General features: G+C 39.7%; 3 protein-coding genes across 9 annotated transcripts; 1 reads left to right on the forward strand and 2 right to left on the reverse strand.

Moving 5' to 3' along the window:
* Positions 1-864: 864 nt before the first annotated feature.
* On the reverse strand, positions 865-6,885 carry nod (no distributive disjunction). The gene is made up of 8 exons (XM_018107754.2): positions 6,161-6,885; positions 5,876-6,064; positions 5,255-5,804; positions 4,034-4,186; positions 2,605-2,627; positions 1,992-2,200; positions 1,195-1,920; positions 865-1,120 (listed from the first exon to the last, which is right to left on the reverse strand). The coding sequence occupies exons 1-8, from the start codon at positions 6,281-6,283 to the stop codon at positions 1,009-1,011; spliced, it is 2,085 nt and encodes a 694-aa protein (XP_017963243.2). The 5' UTR covers positions 6,284-6,885; the 3' UTR covers positions 865-1,008.
* Positions 2,675-4,016, forward strand: pkm (Pinkman). Its single transcript, XM_018108701.3, has 2 exons — positions 2,675-3,658; positions 3,728-4,016. The coding sequence occupies exons 1-2, from the start codon at positions 2,706-2,708 to the stop codon at positions 4,005-4,007; spliced, it is 1,233 nt and encodes a 410-aa protein (XP_017964190.1). The 5' UTR covers positions 2,675-2,705; the 3' UTR covers positions 4,008-4,016.
* A 144-nt stretch (positions 6,886-7,029) lies between the features above and the next one.
* LOC108656568 (uncharacterized) lies at positions 7,030-18,379 on the reverse strand. 7 transcript variants are annotated; one of them, XM_089264844.1, is made up of 4 exons: positions 18,234-18,379; positions 16,092-16,500; positions 8,906-9,210; positions 7,030-8,844 (listed from the first exon to the last, which is right to left on the reverse strand). In XM_089264844.1, the coding sequence occupies exons 2-4, from the start codon at positions 16,169-16,171 to the stop codon at positions 8,075-8,077; spliced, it is 1,155 nt and encodes a 384-aa protein (XP_089120970.1). In that variant the 5' UTR covers positions 16,172-16,500; positions 18,234-18,379; the 3' UTR covers positions 7,030-8,074. The 7 variants fall into 7 exon arrangements, with proteins under 7 accessions (XP_089120970.1, XP_030242644.2, XP_089120975.1 ...); XM_030386784.2 differs by having other exon boundaries at positions 16,092-16,278; positions 18,234-18,378; XM_089264849.1 differs by having other exon boundaries at positions 16,092-16,476; positions 18,234-18,378.
* Between the last annotated feature and the right edge of the window lie 78 nt (positions 18,380-18,457).

Below are 18,457 nucleotides of genomic sequence, written 5' to 3' on the forward strand. Positions count from 1 at the left end.
GCGTGAGGGTGGATGCATGTGTATGTATGTGTGCGTGCATAAAAGAAGTGCAGAATGATAAGAATATCAGCTTGGAGGGTTCAGGGTATCTCCTAGTCGAGCAGTCTCGACTAGAGTCTTCTTACTTGTTTTCAATGGGTTCAGGGTATAAAAAACATTCCGTTACTTTCGGTTAGATTTAATATGTTCACGATATATGACAAAACAAACATCTCAAATTGTATGTATATTTTCTAATAAATATTTATTTGAAATTGTCTTAAAAGTATAAATTTCATTGTCGAGCACTTACTGCTCGGTAGCACCATTATTTACATGAACATGCGTACATACATATATGCTATGTAATATGATATAGAATATATGTCCATCCATCAATTGAGCTAAGCTAATCACAGATTTCTTCTTAAATTCGGATTAGTTCAAGAAATTTATCTACATATATGTATATGAACCATGGCATATCCAGCCGATGGTGTTGTTAAAGGCATAATCTAAAGATCAGTCATTCCAGGCCCCTTAAAGAGATTCAAGTCCAAGACTTTATCACGACCTTGCTGTTTACTCATAAGGCAGCATTCTTAAGTTCATATAATATAAGTAATACGTGTAACATACATATGTTCAATAAATGTTAACTGCAAATATTTTGGAAGTTCTTAGTGTATGTCAAATTATGTTTTGTTATTTAAATTTTAGTACTTAAACTACGTTTATATAAGGAACTTGTGAGATCGTAATTATATGACTGTTAATCAATACTAAATATGCCAGCACAAAGTACAAAGCACAAATAAATAAAAAACAGTATAAGCAGAAACAAAGTAAAAATAAAACCCCAACTAAGTGGTAAGCTAAACACAATTTTCTGTTATCTAAATATAAAGATTATATTAGATTTAATTATTTTGAAAAGTCATGCAATCCAAGTTGGTGCTCCTCTATGTGAGATGTTTAGATTCATATTGCCTGGAAAGCTAAATACAAATTTGGAAAGAAAGAAATGGATTATTGCTCAATCTCAATGCAAACTGCCTTGGCGAAACGAGACCAGCTGACGTCCTTCCAAATGGGCAGCTTCTCCACTTGCTTCCAGTCCTCGAACTCACCCAACACCGAGCTGCGAATAGAGAAAATGTAAGCATATGTGCTTAAATTCAAATCTAAGGCAAGCGAAGCGGGCTTCGTAGTTACCGGTGCATGACCAATGCCATTGCAGTTTTCGGGCCAATTAGAGGCAAAGTCTGCAAATCCTTAACGCTAGCCGTATTCAGCAAGGATAATAGCTCGGCGCGATGCTTGAGCAAGCGCTCATTTTGGGATCCCACGGTACTATCAGCGGCAGCCGCTGACGTGGCACGTGTTTGGGATGTCCCTTCAGTGCTAGCAGCTCCTTCGTTAGATTCAGTTGGCGGCCCTCCCGATTGACCGGCAATACGGGAGCTGCGGCGCAGAGGCCTTTGATCCTGGCCATTACTGGTATCCTGAATAACGTGAACACGACGATTCGAACGGATTATAAGATGTGCAGCTATTGGGCCCAATGTGGAGCCAACTGCCTCTGGGGCCGATGTTGCAGTGGCTGAAGATTGGCCGCTCATTGGAGTCGAATTGGCATTCTGATTGCTGTGAATATTAGGGCTGCTGGTAAAAATACGGAAAGTTGGCCGAGGGGTTGCATTGTCCTCCTCGGCGATGGAAGATAGATCCGAGGTAAACTCAGATGGACGCTCAGCGGCAAACGGCGGCTGCTCTGCCTGGGCTTCTACCTTGACCCTCTGCTCTAGTATCCCGCGCTGCAGTTCCTCGAACTCCTTCTTGAGCTTCAGAAAGTCAGATACAGTTGGCATAGTCACGTTTGCCCTATTGGTATCGTTCTCGTCCGACAAGGGCAATACGGCATTTTGGCCCTGGCAAGCACTGTCAGTAAGCAGAAATCATGGTCAATATTCATCTTCCTTTTTTCTTAACAAATGACATATTCTATTTACCATCTAATGGACCTTGCTGCCAAGCATACATTGGTATGAGAATGTGGCAATGATTGCACTGTCTGTGCCCTCCTGAAGGAGTTGCTGGTGCTGCTGCGTGAAACTGGATTGGCGTTGAGCGGTGGTCGGCGCCTGATATTGACGGAGCTTGGCAGCAGACGTCCCAGGTATTGCCTAGTCTCTTGAGAGGCCATCGGCTCGGCGGCGCGCTGCAATCAGTAAAATTTATATTTGATATGACATGTGAGAGCGACCGACTAGTAGATCCCCTCAAGGAAATGAATAAGTACAATAAATGCAAGGGAAAGATGGGCAGTTAACGGAGTTACCGGAGCGACTGTGCTTGGACTGGACTACATACTGGACTGGACTGTATATCTCCACACTTTGAATTTTTCAATTTAGCTATATGCTTAATCCGGAGAGTCTAGCTCTAAAGATGTATGAGATATAATTCTATAGCAAATTGTTTACACAAATAAAGAATATTTCTTCAATTTTTTAAAATAACTCGATAAGCGAGTGATATGGGAGAGGAATAGACAGACAGACCGGCGGACACGTCTTGATGGATTCGTAACGAAACCAGTATACCTCGACTTGTCATTTTTACTGAGTTTGAGTGCAGCTCGAGTTCTGCGGTTGCGCTTGCGGTTTATATATGCGTGCTATAAAAGCAATCAAAGGCTTCGCACCGGCCTCAGTAGACGGGCAATGGAGCAACAGGAGGATCTGCCCAATGCCAGCGTGCGGCAGACTCTTGAGAAAGTGCTTGGGCGCAGCGACTACACGCTCGAGCTGGCCTGCGCTAAGGGCAACAACTACCTGGGCATTGTGTGGCGCATTCGAGTCCCGCCGGAGCAGAGTCTAGTCCTGAAGCTGCCGCCCCAGAATGCCGTCAGACGCAAGCAATTCTTTGCCCGGCCGTGCTTCAAGCGCGAGGCACTGGCCTACGAGCAGTTCCTGCCGCTCGCCAACAGATTTCAGACAGAGCGTAAGCTCGAGGAGGCGCAACAGTTTCGCCACTACGCGCACCACTTGGCCACGCGCCAGGACGAGCCCAACGAGTGCATTGTGCTGGAGGACTTGTGCCGCGCTGGCTACCAGATGCACGATCGGTTCGCCGAGCTGACGCCCGCGCACGTCTCTCTGGTCATGAGCGCCTATGCCAAGCTGCATGCGGTTTCTCTGGCCATGAAGCAGCGACAGCCGCAGCAGCTGCTGCCGTTCCAGCAGATGCTGGACATATTTGAGCAGCGGCGCTCCGACGAAGGCCTGGCTGCCTACTTCGAGCAGCTGAAGCAGAGCGCACTGGACGCCCTCTGTCCGCAGACCGACTGCAGTTACATAGAGCGCCTGCGAGAGTATTTCGGGCGGGGCAGTTACTTTTCGATGCTCACATCGCTGCTCAGCGGCTCCAACTGCGAGCCATTTGCAGTGGTCTGCCACGGCGTCAGCTGGAACAACAATTTCCTGTACAGATGCCAGCCGGGCAGCGAGGAGCCAGCGGAGGTCTGCCTCATAGACTGGCAGCTAATGCGCTACGCCTCGCCCGTCACCGACGTGGCCTACTTCCTGTTCAGCTGCACCACGCGCGACTTTCGACGGCAGCACTACGAGTCAATGCTCGAGCTGTACTACGAAGCGCTGCGACAGCAATTGATCAGGTAAGCTGAGCTCCTCTCTGAGCAACTTCTCCTGCTCTACACTTTTTCTGCAATCTTCAATCCTGAAAGATTGGGCGAACGGCCAGATGTCGTATTCCCACTGTCGGCGTTCAAGCAGCAGCTGCATGAGAAGGGCGCCGTGGGCCTGCTGCTGGCCATGATGGTGTTGCCCATTGTGACCATTCGCAGCGAGGATGCGCCCGACCTGCAGGCCATCAGCGACCTGGTCGAAGGCGGCGCCGCAACCAATTTACGAAAAGTCGGCTTCTTGGGCGACGGCAACGAGCTGCTCTACAAGCAACGCATGCGTGGCGTCATTTTGGACTGTATAGATTATAATTACATATAATTGTTGTATACGTGCATTACTTACACTATTCTCAAGCAACTGCAGCGAAAGTTGTGGATTAATCTTCATCTGCTTGGCACTCTGGGCAAAGCGAATCGTAGACAGAGTCTCGTTGAGGTCACAGGCATGTGGACTGAGGCAGACCAACAGTGCTAGACTGCACCTTGGATTCAAAGAATCTAAAAAAAAAAAAAAAAAAAAAACATTGTTAATTTACTCAACTAGGCAAGTAGTCGAGTAGTCCATGAGTTACTCCGAGTCCTGAATTATCTAGGTTCTGAAAGCGAACATAAAACAATTCAAAATTATTTTAGTTCTCAAGCTTGTAGCTTCAGAATCAAATACCATGTGTAATAAAAACAACAAAATGAAACAAGTAAGAACGTTGCAGTCGGGCGTTACCGACTGCGTAATACTCATGCATACCCCATCAGCAATTTAGTAGATAAGTTTGGATCCTATACTGTAAAAAAATCATTTCTCATTTCATTTTTCTCGATTTGTCACGCCCCTACGGCAACCTAACTGCAAAATTCGGATGCTTACTTTCCAAAAATTAGAAAATTACAGGGTATTTTTCGATATGCCATGCCCCTAGAAAGGTAGAGGCGGCTACTAGTAACCCAACTATCTAAATTTGAAGCTTCTAGCTTTTATACTTTAGGAGATGTAAGCTTTTGCGATTTGCCACGCCCCCTATTCGCGGACAAATATCCGCCAGAGCTTTTTCGTCTTAAGAGGTCAGTCCGATTATATACACCAAATTTCAGGTTTCTAGCATCAATAGTGTCCAAAATTTACCAGAATTTAAAATATCATCACTACATCTTTGGGTCTGATTTGCCACGCCCGAAAGGGTGTAGACATACATATATAATTTGTTCATTATTCTTTATAGATATAGACATTAGCTCACGTGCAAAATGTTGACGCTCTAAATTCTAAATCTCAGTTTACTAGCTCTTTAACTATATATTTTAGCACTTTATAAATTTGTAGGTCTAGGCATGCACAGAAATTTTGACCTTGCTGCCAATGCGTTTTCTAATTGGCCAAATATTCCGTTAAATGCCTTCTGTGTGACTCAACGGTCTTTCATGAAATTTTCAACATATGATCTGCCCTATCAAATATTTGTCAGGTAATTTGTAGCCCCCATCCAAAATATTACAAGGCAAGGCACATAGACACATACATATACACATTATAGTACAAATACGCTTAAAAATAAATGACAATTTACATACCCTGCAGAACAGTTGTTAGAATGGACTCACGATAGGGTACCAGTGAGTTGCCAACGGATATGGATTCCATCACTCTACTGATGCTCATGAGTCCCATATTGATGTAAACACCTTCGGTGCGAGCCATGCCCTCGTTGCCAGTGCGACGCACACTCTCGGAACCGGCCAAATCGACGATGTTGAGGCGCGAACGTTGAAGCCCCTTATGAATATGTATACTCACAATGGCATGAGAGCGAGAGCTGCTGCCGTTCATGTTGGTGGCACGCACGTGACGGTTCCTGGTGCCCTTCAACAAAATGTGCATCATATCCTTCTGACTCTTCACGGCCAACAAGGTGCAGCCAGCAAAACGCTGGCCGCGCGAGGAAATCGGCTTATTTGCGTCGAGCGCAAGCAGATCGTAGGCCTTCTCATTATATACTTCTATAAATGAAGCAAAAACCTCTCCGATTGCAGCGTGGTTCTCATTTTGGTCATTAATAGACAAATTGGTCAAGAAATCTTTCAGGCAACGAGGCACAATGCCGGCACGCTCCTCTGACATTTTCTACAGAGTTAATCAGATGCTCAATCAGCTCGAGCTGCTCAAGAATACATATGTATGTGTGGAGCACTCACCTCAGCAGTTATGCCCATGGAATAGCTTTTGCCAGTTCCTGTCTGGCCATAGGCCAATGCAGTGCAGTTATAGCCGTTCAATACCTTCATCACCATGGGGTGCATTAAAGCTGAGTAGATTTCAGCCTGCGAGGCTTTCGAGTCGAAGCTATAATCAAAACTGAACACGGAGCCATTGACAACCACTGCCTATATGAAGAAGCCATATTTAATTTCAATTGACAGGTTAAATTACCATTGAACATGAGCATGACAGATGCAATTTTTATTGCACGTCATATTTACCTTGGGATATTCCCTGGCGATACTTATAACGCTTTTTTCACCGATGTTAACGCCATTAATGAGCAATTGACGGGGGGGAGCTTCTCGCACCGCAACAATCACGGAATCGGTGTGAACTTCCATCTTTCTTACCTTTACTTTTTAGTTATATGTGTTTAATTAATGATGTTGCGCGATAAATCGTTTGAAAAATTATCTTCAAATACTGCAGAACTGGTAGTTCTTAACTTTGAAATGTCTGAAGAATTTATTCTTTTCACTAAATCTTACAGAATTTTTTTATGTCGGAAATTGACAATTTAAAGTTAACGATAACACTCTCGCGGCACGATTGCAAAGACCGGCAGCATCGATGTCAGTCTCTACGATGACTTTCTGTTCGATGTGCAGGAATGCCAACTTATTCCATAATGAAATAACAGCCGTGCACCACTGTTAAAAAAGCGCAAACGCAAAAATCAGCACCGATACTTCTAGTGTTAATTAACTGTTCTGTTAGTGAAGCTATATGTAAACCATGTGCTCTGTTAATCTATTTGAAGTTCGGCGCGGCCCAATTCAGGAAGAAGACCAAACACGCATGAAATATTGGTGAATCTTAGAGAAGTCAGTGCCATCACGATATTACAATTACTATTACCAATCGATACATTCAAAATAAAAGTCATATTTCTGCATTGGACTTGTAAAAACAGAAAGTCTAGTACTTTCTTTTCAAGTGTCAAACTAAAGTCGATAATGAAAGTAAAACATACATATATTTTGTAGTGTTATAATGTATTTTATTTAGAAACTAATGAATTTTCTTTGATACAATGAAGACAGACTTCTAACGGTCACAATAGAGTTGATACTAAGAAAGCACCGACTATTGAAATAAACTGATTTTATTTCGAATCATCAGTGAGTAGCATTATTTATACACAGTTTAATCAAATTGTTTTCAAGCAATTTTGTTTGTTTATTTTTATATTTATATTTATTTTTCTTTAAATATGGTTTATAGCACCGCATCAGGTTTATATAGAGTTAATATGTATGTATGTGTGTTTGCCCAATTCTTCGTTTGGTTTTACGTTTTCGTATTATTTTTTAGGGTTTTAGATTAAGTAGCTCAACATTTGCATGAGTATCCGTATGTGTGTATGTATGTATGAATATTAATATATTTACATTTTTTGCATACAGCTAATAGAAATCGTAAACGAAACTCAAGTCAAAATTTCAATTTGCGTCTTTAGTAACTTAACCGCTGCTCCAAAGCACAATGATAATAAAACAAACATCCAATTACAATTAAAAATAAAAAAAAAATAGAAAATTACAATAAAAATTATAATTAGTAATATACAGAGCACAAGCAGCAGAGAGAATGAAAGAGAAAGAGAACTCAAATATGGATGCGAGAAATCTACATTTACACATAAATACGCCAAACATACATATGTATGTATGTATATTGGAGCTATAATTTATCAACATATACAATACACATGCCTATATCAAATTAAAGACTGTTTGCTCATATGGCATGCAAAATTCTACCAAATCCGAGCTCCCTCGCTTTCGCTCTCTTTCCCTCTCCCTCTCTCTCTCTATCTCTCTCGCTCTCTCTCTATCTCTCTCTGTGCATCTGTGATTTCTACAGGCGTACGTATGCAATATGTGTATAAATATATATCTTTCATATATATATATATATATATATAGATATATATATATATATATATATATATAGATATATATATATATATATATATATATATATATATATATATATATATATATATATATATATATATATATATATATATATATATATATATATATATATATGTATATATGTATGTATAGAGAGAGAGAGATGGATAGATATTAGTTGGTAATACTATACGCCGCGCTGCGTACAGCAGTTTACTTAAAATCGTCCGTTTCGAGTATCTCAAAGTCGCTCTCATCGGACGAGTCCAGGGCCGTCACCTGGCGCCGCTTGGCGGTGCTATCCAGCTCGCTGGCACCCCACTGCACCAGGTTGGAGACGAGGCTAGGCAGCAGCGCCTGCGCCTGCGTTTTGACAGCCAACGTCAATAGCGTGCTACTGCTCGCAGCATCAGCGCCAGTGGGCGGGGCGGTCAGCTGGCGCAGCGAGGGGCCGCCAGCATCGACGCTGGTGTGATCGGGAAACTGCAGGCCCTTGGACAGGCTCTCCTCCGACGACGACGAGGTGGTGGACAGCGAGGAGTCACGCTTGAAGTGACCCCGGCGGAAATCCATTGTCTTGTCCGCTGTGGAGCCACTGTCGTTTGCCTGTCGGCTCTGTTCGTATTGCTGCTGTTGTTGTTGCTGCTGCTGCTGCTGCTGCTGCTGCTGCTGCTGCTGCTGCTGCTGTGCTTCCGCAGCTTGCTTGGACTGTGAGAGGGGCACCAGCTCATCGTCCTCGTCCGTTGAATGCTCATCGATCTCTGGTATGCAATCGGGTATCAGCAGCTCGGAGGGCACGTCGTCGCTGCGATCGTCATCGTCGCCATCGCCAAGGCCGTCCGCGTCGGTGGGTGAGCTAATGGTGGCCACATCGCTGGCCCGTTCCAGCACAAACAGATTCGATTCGTTGACGTCGGGCAGGAACTCATCCTCCAGCTCGGACACGGCATTATTGTAGTTGATGCGCTCCGACCACTGGAAATCTGCAAGCGCAATTGATTAAAATGTGGCAAATAACGAAAATAGGCTCGGGACTGCACTCACCTCTGCGTTCGATATGTACAAGCTTAAAGTTGTATTTGGTGGAGACGACGGCGGAGACGACCAGCAGGGTCATCACCAGCACGGAGCCGGACAACAGGTGGCCCAAAACGGCGATTGTGGCCAGGCAGCCGGCGCTGACCAGGCAGAACATGCTGGGCGAGTTGTGGCGCCAGTCGACGGCGCGATGCAGCCAGGACTCGAGCTTTTCGCGCAGCTGCGGCGTGAGCACCACTCTATAGCTGCACCGTGTCCAATAGAGCCAATAGCTGAACAGGCCCAGGAACAGGACACCCAAAGGACGCACGCTGCAAGACAGACGGAGATGGGGAGATGGGGATGAGCAATCCGACCAGGAAGAGCGATCACAGACCACAGTGCAATCAACTCAGACTCAAAGTCACAATGAACCGCAGCTGGCGACGCGTCTAGCCTTAATGTGGCCTTAGCCAACTAATTGCCTAACCACTCACTCACTGGCCAAAATCGAAAAAACAGCAATAACAAAATCGAATATGTATTAGAAACCAAATAAAAGCCGAGCCAACGTCCAATCTGGCTCGAAAACATGTTCTAGCAGGAAGCGCTTGGTTCGCTTCTACGCCATGTGAAAGCTGGTTTTCGCCGCAGACTCCTCTCAGCTGATCTCTGTTTTGTTTGCCTTGTCTCCCCTTCCTCGTGCCCCCCTCTTGCTATGGCGATTTGGCTGAGTTTAGCTTTTGGCTAAAAATATGACTTGACTGATTTACAGGTTATGCAAAAGTTCCCTCTCTCTCTCTCTCTCTCTCTGTCTTTTGCTCACACTCACTGTCTCACTCTCTCGCTCTCGCTTTTAATAGCGACAATCAATCGGAAACTTGCTTAAATTATAAATTCTAGCTGTCTTTTTGGTTAATTAATGAATAACTTCAACATCTTAGATATTTTTTTTTTAGCGAATTTCTTAATTGTTGTTGGTGGCATTTTTTTTTGTACCCTGCGATCAGGAAACATAACAGAAAATAAAAGACACAACATATTTATACAATCTTTTATTCATTATGATCAATATTATTTCATGTCTAAATCCGAAACGTGTAGCAATTATTTCATTTTCATTTACCGAAGCTGTCTTAGAGTATTACAAAGTCTGACTAAAGTCATAGATCTCAAAATGAATGTAAACTGAATCAAACTACATCGGATTTGAACATTCATTCAAATTTTATATACAAATTCAAAATAAATATGTATGTATTACATATTGTGGTAAATGTTGCACAATAAAATTGAGCGATAAACATAATATTCAAAACGAATATCATTTATTAATACATTTATAATTAGACATACATATACATACATATTGTATTCATATATTTCATCTTTCATTCATATATTTCCGTAATCTTTCATTTTCTTAACATATATCCCACGTGCAGTGGTACAGGGTATCTCCTAGTCATACACTTCATTTGCATTTAGTGCGATTTCCAGAAACAAAGATTTCACATACTCAATGAGCCGAGAATTTTGATAAATTCTTATCGAATCGGCTATTATTTATTGCACAGTGAGTAAAGAATCTAATAACTGAGCCACTCACTCATTGGGCAGCTTATCCCCATATTAATATTGATATGATGGGGCTGACATCATATATAGAATGCGCAAGATTAGATAGCTTTATGTAGGCCAAATAGCGCACGTTATCATTTGCCTATATAGTCGGTTCTAATCTGGGAGATATCATTAAACGAAATCTGAATGAAACAACAAATTTGCTATATTTATCGCAAAATCTATACTTTAGAGTGTATTCTTATTTTTTTCGGGATGATACAGAACATAACGAAATATCGTATTACTAATTTTTGCATATAGTTCTTACGATAGCAATATCTTTCATAGGATATCCTGGATTCCTATATGTTAGTTGATGATCATATTAGTCCGCGTCGACCATAAAAAAAAAACCCTGTAATTTTTTTAATTTTTTGAGCGTAAGCAAAAAAATTTTACATTTAAGTTACCGTTGACTTTTTCTATGAGCTGGCCAAAAATGAAGTGTCTACGCCCAGTAGGGGCGTGGAAAATCGAGAAAATCAAAGTTTTTTACAGTATTAGACCTAAACTTAGCTACTAAATTGTTGATGGGGCGTGAATGAGTATTCCGCTATCGGTAACGCCCGACTGCAACGTTTTTACTGTTTATTTTCTATTTGTATTTTGTATTTATTTATTTTTCTCTTTTTTCGCATTTAGAACTGTCTATCATTATCGTATTATCGCGTTGTTTACCTCCCATAGCGCTTACTTTTTATTTAACTTTCGGATTGCTGTTGCTTAAAAATTGTTACAGCAAATAAGCAAATACCAGAGAGCGATCAAGCTGACAGTCGAATCGGTTAAAGAATACTACTAAGTGGACAATTCCAGAAGAGACAAGAAAACAGTCAACTAAATTATTGATACCGTTATATAATGTAAAGCATTTAGATATTCCTATCACAGCTGCCAGTGTTTAGACATATTTTAGCTTCATGTTATACAATTTGAATATTATTGTAAATATACGCACTTCTATTTACATGAATGACAAAAGATTTGGTAATTTTTCTTTCTCAATCTCGGAAACTCACATGATTCTAGGTTTGTAACAAGCAAACAGCTAAATTTATAGAAGAAAATATAAAAAGAATATTTTGTGTATCACTAAATGCGGTTGCCCAAAATATAGTGCTCAGTCGCAATACTATTTTTATGAACAGAGTTGAATGTATGCATATCAAGTCATGCATACCCGTTTTGAATACCTCCAGGGTGTATATCAGAACAAAAACAAATCAATATATGGCGTAAGTCGCTTTGAACAAGTTCAGAGTCAAATGGAAATTAATATGGGATATATAATGAATACATTTATTTATGTATATGTATATATAAACCATAGACAATGTATTTACTGGATATACATATGTATATGTATGTAAATAGTTTGTAAACCTGAAGTATTATCTACAGAATAAATATACTTATATACATACATATATCAATGTGCTATATTACTTTATATATTTGAATCTATGTATATGTACATAAAACATATACATACACATACATACATACTGATGTAATTCGCTTTATTTATTTGCTCATTCACAACTTGATTAGTCTAGTCGTATATCTATGTATGTATGTATGTATATGTACATATGTGTGCAGTGCTTCACAGCTTATTTCAACCAGCTGATTTTAGTTTTTAATGGTCATGAGATGTTTTAAAAATATTTCCAAAATAAATGAGCTCACTTTTTATTGCAAATTAAAACATGAACTGCTTAAATTTAGATTTAATAGATGCCCAGACTTTTAGGTGCAGATCGGAATAAGCTGTAAATCGCATATACATACTTCTCTTTGTTTAGTGAACGAGTAAACAAAACAAAAACAAACAAAACAACAAACGTAGTAGGCTTTCATTGAAAACGTGGCCGTCTGGCGATTATTTATTGGCCGCAAAAACCTATCGAGATTGCTGTGATGGCTTTGGCAGATACCAAGTAATAGTTGTTTTCGACTTTGTTGTTATTTGCATTTGCTGGCGTCCGTTGGCTGACAAACAACCGCTAGCTACATAACAATTGCAATTGTTGTTATTTAGCGAGTCTATTTATTTACTTTACTTTTTTTTTGCACTGATAGTCGAACGATAAACAAAGTAATACAACACACAAATGACAAGTGCATTCGCTCTACTCTTTGAACAGAATCACACACACATGCACATAATTATACATAGAAATGTGCGCACATACACATACATGCTATCTACGTACATATGTACATATGCATGTACATATGTATTATCTGACAAAGTGTGCCTGAGGCTGCGTCTGAATCATTTGTGCTGCATTTCGCTTTGGTTAATTGCGCACACAAACACCAGCACAGGTCAGTATATATGCACGCACACATGCATGCAAGAGTCTATATATATATATGTATGTATGTATGTGCAGGTACGTAAGTACATAAAAAAGGCCAGCAAGAAAAACAACGCATTTGACCGCTAGCCGAATTCTTATATATGTACATACAGACATGCATATACATATGTACATATGCCTGTATGTACATACATGTGTCCCCACATGCACGCGCCAGCAGCACAGAAAGAAAGGCACGGCTAACGGTAGGGAGTGGGGGCTTGTCGGGCCAGCAGATAGCCAAAATGAAGGTGTAAGCACGTACATACATACATACATACATATGCATATATTAATACATATGCAGGCGCGCTCCTACATGCATACATACATGTGCATGCATGTATAGACTATGCCCAAAATAAAATATTGCAACTTTTAACTATAAGGAAGTTGTTTACGAGAAGTCGACAAAAAAAATACCCTTTCAGGCATTTAATAAAATAGCATACTAGGTCATAATTATGTATGTATGTATGTATGTACATATAATAAATTTCCGCAGGAAACTTTTTCCATTCAAGTACTGTATACTTTTGTAGGTGGCAATTCACTTTTTAAAATAACATATAAAAAGTAAAAAGATACATATATACAAAATATTTTTATATCGATATACATATGCGCGTATTTAAGTATACAAATACAGCGTATCGTGTCAATTGAGTAGTTCTGTTGTTCATCTCTAGTTCTAATATCTTCGGTAAGGGTATAGGCGCTGGCCACGCGACGCTTAATCAGCCGTTATGCCGCTCTCGCTTTCCTTGTGCTCGTGCGCTCTTTTTCATTATACCCTGAACCCATTGAAAATGGGAAATCAGGGTATAATGGTTTTGTTAAAATGTATGTAACAGGCAGAAGGAGGCGTGGCAGACCCCAAAAAGTATATATATTCTTGATCAGGGCGACGAGCTGAGTCGATTTAGCCCTGTCCGTCTGTCTGTCCGTCCGTCCGTCCGTCCGTCCGTCCGTATGTTTGAACGCGTCGATTTCAGAAGATATAAGAGCTAGAGACTTCAACTTTTTTTTAAAATGTCCGTAAAAACAGCGCGCATATCGAGTTTTTCACTAAAAAACGATAACTCATTCCGATAGTTTTTTATCGATAAAAAACCTTATCGAAGATCACTTAAATAATTATATCTCCTACATCTTTCAAGCTAGAGTCTCCAAATTTAAAATGTATATTAAGATGTATTTTATACAATTTCGGTTTTTGTTAAAATTTACCCCCCCACCCCTAAATCCACCCCCTCGCCCTCATCTTTGTAAAAGTCGTATATCAAATACTAGAGACTTGTGCTTCGGTATGCACATACATTTAAACATCATGATTACGTTCTGTAAGTTTCATTACGATCGTACGTCTAGAAATTAAATTATTCAACAAATAAGTTCTCATAATATTGCCAACACTGCAGCGCAACCCAAGCGCAATAGGTTATAAATTTATAACTCCTACATTTTTAGAGCTATAGTCTCCAAATTTTAAAAGTATATTCCAATGCATTTTATACAATTTCGGTTTTTGTTATATTTTGGATACCGGCTCCAAATTCACCAGAATCCCCAGTGAAGGTCAGATTCTAGTATAGCTAATTGTGAATGATTTGATTTGATGTTTTCTTTTAAATGCCAATTATTCAATAGAATATGTAGATCATATGCTGAAAGTTTCATTAAATTCGGTTTAGTCAATCGACGTTAAAAAATAACAAAATGTTTGGCCAATTAACAAACGCACGTGCTGCAGCAACAGCAGTTTTCCAATACGTGTGCACACATACATTCAAACATCTTCTAGCACATTCTTTGAATCACATCAGCAGTTAGTTTCGTTTAGTTCTGCTAGATGGCGTTGCATCAGTGAATCTATTTCAGTTTTGACATTGCAAATGAGAACAGAGGAGTGGCGTCATGGTAGAGGGCGCGGCGCTCGATCGCGAGGTCCCCGGTTCAAATCCTGCTGGGCGTATGTAGATTTCTTTTAATTGCTTCAAAACTTTTATATATTTGTGATTAAATTTCTCTTATATTTTTTCAAAAATCGAAATTGAAATTTTAACATTTTTATTAGTTTGGTTGTTCTTGCACATTCTTAAAGTCACATCAGCAGTTAGTTTGACTTAGATTTGGTAGATGGCGCTGTAGCAGTGAATCTATTTCAGTTTTGACATTGAGTGTTAAAACAGAAGGGTGGCGTCAAGGTAGAAAGCGCGGTGGCTTGATCACAAGGTCTCGGGCTCAAACCCGGAGCGTGTCGGAATTATCTTTTTTAATTGTTTCAAAATTTTTATTTATTTAATTAAATGAGTTTTCTATTTAATTTATATTTTTAAATACATCGAAATTGAAATTTGAACCATACTAAATGTGCTTTTCTATTATTTTGGTTCAGGGTAGTATCTAGTCGAGCACTCTCGACTAGAGTTTTCTTACTTGTTTTCAATCAATTTTGGTTCATTTCGCTCTTTCTTCATGTCGCTCTTCCTGTCAAGCTTTCATTTGAAAATGCAGCGTCGTGGATGTCGTTTATTTTTGTTTTGCTTACTTTGGATTGGGGTTTGAAATGGGACCGGGCATGGGAAAAGGAATGGCGGTATGGGGAATAGGGAATGAGAATTGGAATGGGAATGGGAATGCGCGAGACATGCGAATTCGAATGGGAATGCAAATGCAAATGCAAATCGAAATGCATTTGGTTTGTGACCCAAATCGAGAGGCGTGACTACACCTAAAAGTTTAAATAATTAACGGAATGCGTGCGATGGCGTGCTTTATTTACGAGCACGCTAGCAGGTGTTCACAGCCATTACCCAGGCTCATTGAATTTACTCATGTCCACATACATATGTACATATGTATATGAATGAATTTGTGAATGTACATACATACATACATATGTATATGTAAATATGCATATGCATATTAATCAAAAACCTCTCAACTAAAATACCGATATAATTAAAATACTATTTTTATTGCAATAAATTTATTAGCTCTTTATTGCAACAAATATGTGAAATAGTATGTTTTAGTTAATTTCTGTTTATATTAAGTTTCTTTATAGTTACATATTGTAAATAAATAAAATGAATGAATGAAATTTGATTTTCTACCCCATGTTAACTGCTGTCTAAAAATATACCTTTGGAATTAGTCACATACATATACATATACATACATACATATGTACATTCATATGTATTCTCTGTACTTACCAGGATATTAACATCACCATGCCAAGCGCAATGACTGCGCCGAGCAGTGTTGCCCGCGTTGGTCGTGGAATTTGAAACATATTTTTTGTTGCGTTTGGTTTTGTTTTTGTTTTTTTTTTATCGTTACACGTTTTATTTTTATTCGTAGTTTTTTATCTATGCAGAGGATAGTGTTTTTGTTTTGAAGCTGTATTGTCGTTAAGTTAGGTTAGTTTCAGTCGATTCTTAATCGATCAGCTGTGCGCGCATGAGCGCCGTTACAAACTGCGCATCTGCACTTTACCACTGAATGCGCAACCACACAATATGTCAATTCGCAACGGGGCACTGAGCCAACTTGCTTTTCCTTCTGCTGCTTCTGCTGCTGCCGCTTCTGCCGCCGTTGCTGCTGCGTAGAAATGAAATATTGCTGCATGAAAACAAAAATATGGCATTTTACCAAAAATAAATGCAAACGAAAAGTCCAAAAATGAAAAAACAATCTTGCTGTTCATATTATTATTATTATTATTATTATACCCTTTCAGAGCATATTATAAATCTGTCACGGAATTCAGAGCATTTGTCAAGAGAATTTTCAGTACTTTGGCGCAGCGAAAACATTTTTGTTTTTGTTATTATTATTGTTATTATCGTTGTACATTCCGACAAAAACAACCATGTTTATAATATAGGGCATTGGCAGATGGTATTTGCGTTCACTAAAGTCGCAAACATGGAAATAATCGCAATAGTTCTTGTTTATCGACTACACAATACCCTGTATTTTAGTTTCGCTTTCCAACTTGAACTCAAGAAGAAAAAAAAGTTACATATGATTGTCAATTTAAGATTTTATATTTATTTAAATTTTAGCTTTATTATGACACAAAAATGGTCCACACTTTTTTTCTTTTAGCGACCAGTGTAGCGAAAGAGAACAAAGAAAGTAAAATTGCGTTGTTGTTTACAGCCTATGCATATGCAATGGTGTTCATATGTGTGTGTGGGTGTGTGTGTATGTATGTGCATGCGGCTATTGCGACTTTCTTAAAATCCTTTTACATCGTTGACTTTATGTGAAGCTCGCTTTGAGCTCCGCTTTTTTAGCAGCTCTGTGAGTAGCTGCGTTGGCGTTTTGGCATTCGCCTCGTCGCCGGCAGCGTTTAAGCGGAAGAGCAAGTGAGCGCGCGCTAACGTAGGCTGGCTACAAAGTGTGAGAACTATGAGAAGTGTGACTGAAGTTGCGATAATAACAAAAAAAATAAACAGCTACAGAAAAGCGAAAAACGAAGACGAAAACAAAAACGGCAAAGTTGTTTGGCCTTCGATGTCTTTTCAATTGCGTCGCAGAATATACATATGTACATATCCATGTACATACATACATATGTGTATACATACATATGTGTATTTTTATGCGTATACCGTCTCTGTGTGTGCCTCTGTATGCGTAATTGAGTGGTGTTGTCATTCTTGTACTCTAAATTGTTCTACTTCTTACAAAGTAATTAAATACAAATTACACATTTATACACATACATAAAATCTTTATATGTATATGTTTTGAGTAAGCAATGCAAAAATAACGCAAACGGTCGGTCAAGTAGCAAGACACTAGTGTTCGCCCCTCTTTTCGTAAGAGCCCTTAAACAAAAGGCCAAGATTGCAAGAACGAAAAGAAAGCAAAACAAAAATGAAGAGAAAGAAAATGACACAGGTTGAAACGCGCCCCCCTTTGTTACAGTTAAACTAAACTAAAACGCAGTTATTTGCAGTAACAACCCAAGACTCCCAAGCCCACACACAAAGGGCAGCAGCGCTGGATAACAAACACCCACACACACACACATACATGCATGCAGCACAAGGCTACATAATTTACGCGCACATGTAATTTCTGTGTTTCAATAATACATATGATTTCAAAACGCAGAAATTCGTTTCTATGTTTTTATATTTATTTGGCTGTAGTTCTTAAATTAATTAATTTTGTAATTCGCACACAAAACGCAACGAATTTCCTGAATCCGCCAGCGCGCAACAGCACAAACAAAAACAGCAAATAATGTTAGGGCGGTTGAGATTGATTCTTAAAGGGGAGGCACATACGACGTACGTTCTTCTGTTAGACGCTTAATTTTTAGCAATCACGAGACAAACTTTTAGATTTATTATAGCGGTTTGAGAGTCGTCACTGATGTCTGCCTGTTTGCTTCGTTTTTTAACGGCACAATAAACAAAAACAAAAAGTGATAATAACAACGAATCAGCGACGAAACGCGCTGCACGATATCAAATGCTATGTTTGCGCTAATGTTAATATCATGGTCCCCCGATGATGCACCGAGCTATCGATAGTTTCTCTTAATTCAACATGAATATCG

Source organism: Drosophila navojoa, chromosome X (assembly GCF_054131105.1).
Source record: "Drosophila navojoa isolate 15081-1374.11 chromosome X, UAZ_NAV_1.0, whole genome shotgun sequence".
Lineage (NCBI taxonomy): Eukaryota > Metazoa > Arthropoda > Insecta > Diptera > Drosophilidae > Drosophila > Drosophila navojoa.

What these genes read in the sequence shown, in the direction of transcription:
- LOC108656568 (XM_089264844.1), bottom strand. Translation starts at nt 16,171, where the DNA reads ATGTTTCAAATTCCACGACCAACGCGGGCAACACTGCTCGGCGCAGTC. An exon ending in ATGGTGATGTTAATATCCTG is followed by an intron (nt 9,211 to 16,091) that starts GTAAGTACAGAG and finishes TCTGTCTTGCAG; the next exon opens with CGTGCGTCCTTTGGGTGTCC. An exon ending in TGTACATATCGAACGCAGAG is followed by an intron (nt 8,845 to 8,905) that starts GTGAGTGCAGTC and finishes TTGCGCTTGCAG; the next exon opens with ATTTCCAGTGGTCGGAGCGC.
- pkm (XM_018108701.3), top strand. Translation starts at nt 2,706, where the DNA reads ATGGAGCAACAGGAGGATCTGCCCAATGCCAGCGTGCGGCAGACTCTT. An exon ending in CTGCGACAGCAATTGATCAG is followed by an intron (nt 3,659 to 3,727) that starts GTAAGCTGAGCT and finishes CAATCCTGAAAG; the next exon opens with ATTGGGCGAACGGCCAGATG.
- nod (XM_018107754.2), bottom strand. Translation starts at nt 6,283, where the DNA reads ATGGAAGTTCACACCGATTCCGTGATTGTTGCGGTGCGAGAAGCTCCC. An exon ending in GCTGCAGTTGCTTGAGAATA is followed by an intron (nt 2,628 to 4,033) that starts GTGTAAGTAATG and finishes GCGCAACCGCAG; the next exon opens with AACTCGAGCTGCACTCAAAC. An exon ending in ATGGCATTGGTCATGCACCG is followed by an intron (nt 1,121 to 1,194) that starts GTAACTACGAAG and finishes CTCTATTCGCAG; the next exon opens with CTCGGTGTTGGGTGAGTTCG.